Here is an 8,837-nt window from a genome sequence, read left to right as displayed (position 1 = left end):
TTAAAGCTTCTATAATCTAAATCTATTATATATATACAAACAACAAAAATCAAACCTAAGTGCCCAGAGACTATTTCTAATCTTCTTATAATAGAAAATATTTTATTGAATTTTCTAATGTCATGTTTGATCTCCCAGATAAGTAAAATTGAAAAATTGTCATTCACTTGTCGTGATAAAAACTGGTTTGATTATTTCTTTTTAGAATGCTTATTAGAAAACTCTTCATGAAGTCATAAAATAACAAGAATTATTCCCATTTCACAGAAAAAGAAATGAAAATAACACTAGTAAAGTAATTAAATTACTTCTATCATTTAAAACATTGTTTTAAGGTTTTCATCTATTTATACTAACTAATAAAGCTGATGTAATGATTACATATTTCAAATGATTTAAAATCTAATTTACTTGAAAGAAACACAAAATGTTCTAGTGGTATTCTTTAAACACTGCCAGTTATGCACTGTTCTATAATTCCAGTGATATATATATTTCCCCTTTGTAGGGCATAAACTACGTGAGGTTTGAATTGCCTTATTTTATTTTCCCAAGAGAGCTTCTAAAATATTTTTTATGTGGCAAGTGCCCAATTAATGTTGCCAATTGAATATTTATGTCTAACACATTCAAAAGTCTTCAAACTATTAGGTAATTCTCCAGTAACCTTTGTGTGAAGTTCAAGTATAAAATATAATCATATTTCAAGTGTAACGTAATATATATTTAGCAAGTAAGTGGAAAAAGAGTAATTAATTGGCTATTGAGATCTAAGCCAATAAAGTGAAATTGCTAGTCTGTTGAGGGAAAGGGTTATACTGGGCTTGATCATCAAAGACGATTTCTTCAGTGGTTTATTTCATTTTAAAACTGTAGTTTTTAAACACTTAATTTGTTATTACCTTAACTATTCAATTTTTTTCTGAAATCTGATTGAAATTTGGTAGGTCATAACAAATTGTAACAGGTCACAACAAATTTAGCTCATGTTTCAAAATTTGTTATTAATAGATGGCTTCATGAAACCACTTAGTAGCATTTCTTTTCAATGCCAAGAAGAAAATCTTGTATGTCTTCATGTTATAATAACATCTTAGTAACACTATAGATAAAAGAAAATGACAGGGGATTATAAGAAAGGTATTTAATTTAGCCCTCTTTATGGTTCAGGGCCATGTCAAAGCAAATCATATAACTTAAAAATCTTGAGTATGCATGTGCTATATCTGTTGATATCGTGCAGAGTTCATCTCTTAGATTAAATGAATAGATTTCAATAATAGAGAAAATGAATCAAAAGTTAATACATGCTAAAATTAAATATTTAGCACATTTTATATTTCCATTTTTCTTTAAATAAGCATACAAATAAAAATAAGATTTATAAATTAGTCAGCAGGACTGCTGAATTAGAAACCACTATTTTCAATATTACACTAACACATTATAAACAGAACTTCCTTGTTCACCCTTGCAAATTCATCTACCTCTTTCTACCTACTAAATAACATTAGAAATATGAAAAAGCTAAATTAACAAACTGTCTTTATAATCACCAATATAACTTTAACACTTATTAAAATTTCCGACAATTCTAAGTACATACAATATAAACACTGTTAAGACAAAGAATCTTGTTTTGTTAATGTTATATTAGCTATTTCAGTCTCCTCTTGGGTAAGCATGTAAAAATGGTTAAACAATAAATTTCTATGGCAACAACTTAAATTCTAGGATATTCTTAGTTATAGCAGCAGCCACAGAAGCTACTACTTTCTCTAAGGCAATGTAACTAAACAAGATCCTTCTTTCCTCCTTTTACATTGGGCACAACTAAAATCTCTTTTACTTTAATGAACTAAAGAATGATTTAACTAGAAGCAAGATATCTCAACTAATGCACATGATAACTATAGTTATATGAGCATTTGATGCAAAGACAAAACAAAGAGAAGATACTAAGGATTTTAAAATGAAAGTTACATGGTGTGGCCAAATGCATTATATATCCTATAAACTAACATATACGTGTATAAAACTAATGTATATTAATTACATAATTGTTACAGAGATATTTTATCAAAATGAATAAAACCCTGCCAGATTAAATAAAAAAGTTCTTATACATGAAATTATTGAATATCTTTTGTACATAGATTTTTAACATTAATATTGTTTATTAAAATATTCTTAGAGTCAATATATAGACGATTTAGTTTCAATCATCTGAATATCTACATTTCGAACTCATTTAGCAGACTCATCTTTTCTCTTATGTGCTATGTCTTCTTATATACTACTCTTGGAGAACACACTGAAGTTATCGCCACTGAAAGAACGGCAAATTTCCGTTGCTGCAAGAAATACCGGAAATATAAAGGGCCACCAATACATATTTGGGTATAAATATACAAACTGAGTCCCTAATTAGTTATACAGTATTTTCATAAATGCTTATTTTTTAAAGATTGCCTTAAGAACTGGATCAGGTAAATGTATATGATTACTCACTCAAAAATATACGGTCTTTGAGTACAAGGAAAATTGAATTTAAATTCCACTCCGCTATTTACCACTTATGACCAGAGTTACTGCTGACTTTTCTTAAGCCTCAATTTTCTCATCTGTATAATGGAAATAGTATCTTACTAAACTGCCCTGTGGTTGTGGAGATTAAATAAAATAATTACATAAATTGCTTAGCACATGCGTGGTGCACAATGAATACTCCAAAACCATTGACGCTACTATTTAAAAATACTTTTACCCCTTTAACCTTGGTTTCTATATTGTAATTTATTTTCAATGAAAATGAAGAAAAGTTCTTGCCTCTGTGCACACCTTCTATGAGAAATTCTAGTTTCCTAACCTAGATTAGTCATGTATCAGTTTCAAAATTACTAACATACCTCACTAGATATCTGTCATTAAATGTCACCTTCCACCAGAGATGTTGTTTCTACACCTGTCATTTTTTCTTTTCTTTCTAGAGGTCATAACATTGTCGAATGTATGCTTCCTCTCCCCTAATTTTTCCATCACAGGTAAATCTGTTGATTGCTTACCGAGAACCCCGTTGTACTTTCTATAAAAAGAATAAAGCCATCCTGTGAGAAATTAATAAATAGAAAACAACCCATAATATCTGTCAGAGGGGAGTAGGTTGCAGGTTTACTGTCATGAAATGCAGTTCACAAACAAAAGAATCAAGAGAGAAAATGATGAATGGCCTTAGGAATAGTCATGGTTTATAATAAAGATTTTATTTAAAAAGTGTTAAAATAAATAATACATATTCCAGAACGTTACTGTTCTGGGAAATCACTTCCCTTTAGAATATGAGTTCTAGATGGCAGATCTACTTACAACTGCTCTGGGGTCTTTCAGTAGCTGATTTATAATCCTATATTTTAAAAAAATCTATAGTCTGCAGTCTTTTGACATACTTCTCAAGGGTGGATATGTGGTGGAATGCAGACTCCATCAATATGCGTGGTTTTGTTTGCTTTTTGTAGCTTAACTGTTGTTTAGAAATCCCAGAGGAATATGATTGAGGCCAGAGTTACATTGGTTCAAAAAATTCCAACAGTTGAATGCTGTTTTTGTTAATTGCTGGGCCACAACCAGAAATCCGGATGATAGGAGAGAAACACTTCTTTAGGATAATGATTAATTTCCATAAAGATGAGTGCTTTAACAAATTTCAATATGCAGTTGCTGGGGCGGGGAGGGTGGGTGGGCACTAATTAGTTTTACCGTTTTCAGCAGATGTTGAATTCAAAATGCCAGCAGCATCTCAAATGCCAGTCATTAGGTCTGTCTTTCATTGAGAAGTGCTGACCAATGAAATCTCCACTCTGTTTAATGAGACCGATCTAGGCAGAGTCAATTAAATCAAATCTCTCCTAACATCCTTAATATATCTGCAGTGTGGGCAGCACCAACAAAAGCAGCACTGAGGGATTTCCAGTATTAATAAAGGGATTCACTGCTGCATTTGGAGAGGGGACAAAATGAAGGGGTGTGTGTTGGGGCAAGATCTTTATGGACTAGGGAAAGCCGGTAAAGTCTGAGCGAAGGTGGGGGTGGGGTGGAGGGTGGGGCGAGGGAAGAGGAGCTACTTAAAGGGTAAAAAGCTAAGTAAGGCGATTAGAGAAAGAGCCTTAATGGAGCTCAGGAAGGGGTCTACCCCCAACCGTTTCCCTCCCCTGTCTCTTCCACCGCAAATCCAATTTACCACTTGTAAATATGAAGCTGGAAAAAGGTAAGGACCCAGAGTTGAAAACATTTTCACTTTAATACTGAAAAAATATGCCATTATAAAATCCTCGAATAGAATTAGTAAGTTTCACGTGCTTCCTCGGTTCTTTTTTCCTACTTTATAAGTAAGATTTATACCAGCACAGAATTGCTACCATAGGATCGCAGCCTAAGCACTAGAGTGACATTAATTGGTCATGCTTAACTGCCTCAAAATCATTTTTTAAATAATTACACTGATACTATAATAGAAATCATGGGTACTTATTTTACATTCAGATGGAAGGCATTATTGGATATGTATTAAAAAAGTTCCCCTGAAAAAAATAAAATAAAATAAAACATCACCATCAAAATAAAAGAACCCAAAACAACCCCTAAAAACTTCCCTCAACAAAATACATTGTTAACTCATAAAATGGACTGATGACTAGCCATGCAAATGTCTTAAATAAAACCTTTACATTTTTTTTTTCACAGTTAATGTATGCTCTGAACTGCCTACCGATCACAAATAATGGCGAAATGGCACTTTCTGATTATACTGTATTTTGTTTATAGAAAGTTTGATACGATGGAACTTATCAGGTAAGAGGGTGGGTGCTGTGAAGGAGATGCCTTCTCCAGTCGCGGGGGCGGGCAGAGTCCCTGGAGCGCGTGGATTCCATGCGAGCCATGCAGCACTTTTTGATTTTTGTCAGAAGTCAGAGTTACTTATTTACAATACATTCATGCCTTCGTGCAACTGCCCATCCCTGCGTAGCCAACAGGGAACCATCACGGGGCTAATCCACAGGGGAAAAATAGATATCTATCTTTCTATATAGATGTAGATATATGTATATATGTATAGAACAGCGGCATCCAACCCCACAGGCCCTGGGGCCGAGGGCGAGGGCACTGTCCGTTCTTCCAGCAGGGTCGTGCTGGGCTTTCTGTCAAAAGGGGCTCTCAGCAAAGAGCGAGCTGGCTGCGCTCTCCCAGCTCGCCACAGTCTGCTCTTTGTTTCCAGGAGGGAGCTAAGTAAGGGGTCAGCCCCTTTCGGTTGTGCGAACTCACAGTTATTTATCTACTTATGCCCATTCAGGCTGAAGGATTTGGGTATACGTCCCTCCAGCCCCCGGGGGGTTGCCTGCGGCGGGAGAGGATGTATCGCCTTCCCTCTGCCCTCCCCTGTCGGGGTTGGGGTCTTAGTCTGAGAGCGAGTGAGAGCCACAGTCATACACTCTGTGGGCCCCATCTGCGTTGTAAGGCCCATTGTGCCAGTAGGAAGAGTCACAGACTGTCTGTAGGGAATTAATCTCGGACGCGGAGGAGTTGGCATCTCGTCTCTTGGACCGCTTTCGGTTCCTCAGGATAAACACGAGCATGCCCACCACGGTGAAGGCGGAGGTGACAAACACCAGCAGCAGTCCCGGGACCAACACCGAGATGGACACCCTGCTGGTGTCTAGGTAGGAGTTGGAGTGCGTCCCGGTCTCCGCCAACCCAGTGCTGTTTTTACTGTGAGAAGTTAACGTGGGCGAGATCCTAGCGTACAGCTGGGGGCAGATCTCGTCATTGGAGAGGAGCATGAAATCCTTTCTAAAGAAGTTCACCGGCGTCTCACACTTGAGGTCGCTCATCAGCACTTCGGAACCCAAGCGTTCTGCCCATTGCTTGAAAGGCACAATGGTGCAGGAGCACTCCCAGGGGTTTCCGTGGAGGTCTATCTGGATGATGGAGGTTAACTGGTCCAGCACCCCTGCCACTGGGAGGTACATGAAGTAATTGTTGTGCAGGCTGAGTTTAGAGAGTGAGACCCCAGCGAACACGTCCACAGGCAGGGACCTCAGCAGGTTGTTGTTGAGAATGAGGATCCTCAGTTTGGGCATTGCATTGAAAGTGCCCGGGAAGATGAGCTGGATCGCGTTGTACTCCACGTTCAGGTACTCTAGGTTTTGCAGCCCCGCGAATTTCTCCCGGGACAGCGTGTCCAGGTAATTGCTATCCATATATAGCCACCTGAGGTCCAAAAGGTTCTTGAAAGTGTTGTTCTCCACAGTAGCGATGTTATTGTTGCCCAGATCCAACAGAATGAGGTTCTTGTAATCCACAAAGTGCGATTTTCGGATGCTGTGGATCTTGTTATCTCGTAGGAAAAGCTCCTGCACGTTAGAGAGCTTGGGCTTCAAATCAGCCAAGCTGCTCACGTTCCGGTTGTTGCAGTTCATCTTTAAACCCGACCCTGGGATGTGGTCACAGCTGCAGCCCCCAGGGCAGGGCAAACTGTTAGCTAAGGGTTTGTTTCTGGCGCTACCCGTCGCTATCGCTGCTGTCGGTCTGATTTTGATCTGCCAGTTGCCTGGGATCTTTGTACCTCCGTTTGGAGCAGACCCTGGGGTGGCATGATCTTCTTGCCCATTTGTCTTGAAAGGGGTTGGCAGGGGGCCAGGAGCAAAGGTCTCTTCTTGGGCAGGGGGTGCCGGGAGACTAGAATCCACTCGGTTTTTCAAAGGACACAAGTCCTGTTCGGTGGTTTCATTGAGGTCTTTACCCTGCAGTCTGGTGGGGGCTTCGCAGACCACTCGGCCGATCAGGGCATTCTTGGGAATGTTTTCCAGCCATTCTTTCAGGGAGAGCAGATCACAGGTGCAGTCCCAAGGGTTATCCTCTAGCAGGATCTCCGCAATACCAGGGATTTGCTCCAAGACCTCCTCATAGGGCAGCGTTTTCAGCCTGTTACCCCGGAGGTCGAGGTGGGTGATGGGCACATACTGGAACACATTGGCAGGTAGGGTGCTGATGAGATTGTCATTTAAAATGAGCACCTCCAGCTTATTCAAGTCCTGGAAGGCCCCCGGGTCTATATCTCGTAATAAATTAAAATCAGCCTGGAGATATTCCAGATCATCCAGCCCCAGAAAAGTCTGCTTTCGAAAAGACTTGATCTTGTTGTTGTTGATGTGCAGCCTTTTCACCAGCTGCAGCCCCAGAAAAGCCCCCGGAACGATTTCATGCAAGCCATTGTTTTCCATGTGCAAACTAACCGCATTATAAAAGTTAGCGAACTCATTAGGGAAAAGTCGAGTGAGGGAATTGCCATGCAGAAATAAATGGTAAAACTGGGAAGTCGGGGCAGTGAAACGCTGCAGACTTGTGAAGCCTTTTTTTTCACAGTCTACATGTAGGTCCCCTTCTATCTCATTGCAGGAACAGATCTTCTCTTTGCAAACGTCCCCTGTAACGTTTCCAGCGGCAAAACAAAGAGACGTCTCCAGCAACAGAATCCAAAGCAGCATTTTTAAAGCGAGCAATTCATCCCCGATCTCATCACAAAGTAACAGCGACCATCCTGCTCGCCACAGACACAATTCAAGTTCATTTAGTGCTCCAATGTCCGAACCCAGGAAAGGAGAAGAAAAGGGTTTGGGGGGGTGGGGATGGATTCCTTCCTCCCTAACCCCCCCGCACTGCAATAGCCCAGACGCCAGTCAATAATTATATCCACAAACTATCCAGGCACGTAGTGCAAGGCAAGCAAAAAAAAAAAAAAAAAAAAAAAAAAAAAAAGTAGGAAAAAAACCCCACTCCCCCACAACCCTTTAAAAATAACAGCAAAAGAAGTTAAATATATACATATAAATTAAAAGTACACCCTTACAGAATCTCATCTACTGATCCTCACTGATCAGAAATGAAACAATGCTAGTAATTAGAAGCAAGTGCATGTTAGAGAAACAAGCAGAGGGTTTGCAGCGTAGTACAGGCGCACTGCCTGTGCATGGCTGTGCGTCGGACTGACCTTGCCTCTCTGATACAAAGCAGGGTTTTCCGCGGCTTCTGTTGTTGAGGCTGCTGGTGGAGTTCTTGCTGTGTTTGCCGGTTGCCCAGAAGTCCCCCCGAGGTGCTGTCCAGTCCCCCCGGTGCTGAAATCACGCCCGACCGAAGGACTCACGCTTCCCAGCCAATGGCGCTGGAAAATTTCCGCAATCGCTGCGTTTTGTGGTTGTCCATCCTTTTCCTTTCCTCCCCTTCGGTCCTCTTAAGGCTTTTTTTTTTTTTTTTTTCCGTTTTTCTTTTTTTTTTCTGTGCTCTCGCTCTAGCTTACTAGCTCTTCTTTTGCTATTCTCCTTCTCTTTCTTCTGCTCTTTCGGAATTACGTGGAGGGGGGCGGAGGGCGGGGGGCGAGTTGTCTGAGGGAGGAAGAGAGCGCGAGAATGAGGGGAGGGGGGCGGAGAAGAGAGTTGCTAAGAAGCTCTGCTCGTTCCAGCCTGGTGCACTCTGAAAGATCTGACACCCTCTGCTGATCTGCAGTAGCAAAAATCCATCTGGCTAAGGAATGCTGAAAGAAAAAAAAAATCAATCCACGTACAGGGCAAGCGTTAAAAATGTGGGCATAAAAGGCTGACGATCTACATAGACGCTATTTTAAATGGATTATTTGATTCTTTTTGCGTGCTGGAAACTTTACCCTTTCCTTTCCTTAACAAGCTCACAGCCCCCACCAGCTCCACCATTCGGAAAGCAGTGCTTTTAAAACATTTATTTCCCAATGGCTTGAATAAAATTAGTGTCAGGGTGTCAAGCGAACAGCA

The 8,837-nt window shown here is 40.2% G+C and overlaps 1 protein-coding gene across 1 annotated transcript; it reads right to left on the bottom strand.

The window, feature by feature from the left end:
* Positions 1 to 4,951: 4,951 nt before the first annotated feature.
* On the bottom strand, positions 4,952 to 8,537 carry SLITRK1 (SLIT and NTRK like family member 1). The gene is made up of 2 exons (XM_023194126.3): positions 8,045 to 8,537; positions 4,952 to 7,594 (listed from the first exon to the last, which is right to left on the bottom strand). Exon 2 carries the CDS (start codon positions 7,539 to 7,541, stop codon positions 5,451 to 5,453), a length of 2,091 nt encoding a protein of 696 aa, XP_023049894.1. The 5' UTR covers positions 7,542 to 7,594; positions 8,045 to 8,537; the 3' UTR covers positions 4,952 to 5,450.
* Positions 8,538 to 8,837: the final 300 nt, after the last annotated feature.

This window comes from Piliocolobus tephrosceles, chromosome X (genome assembly GCF_002776525.5).
Source record: "Piliocolobus tephrosceles isolate RC106 chromosome X, ASM277652v3, whole genome shotgun sequence".
Taxonomy (NCBI): Eukaryota; Metazoa; Chordata; class Mammalia; order Primates; family Cercopithecidae; genus Piliocolobus; species Piliocolobus tephrosceles.
Note: the sequence above shows the minus strand (reverse complement) of the source record. Positions and strands in the feature narration are given on the sequence as shown.

What these genes read in the sequence shown, in the direction of transcription:
- SLITRK1 (XM_023194126.3), bottom strand. Translation starts at nt 7,541, where the DNA reads ATGCTGCTTTGGATTCTGTTGCTGGAGACGTCTCTTTGTTTTGCCGCT.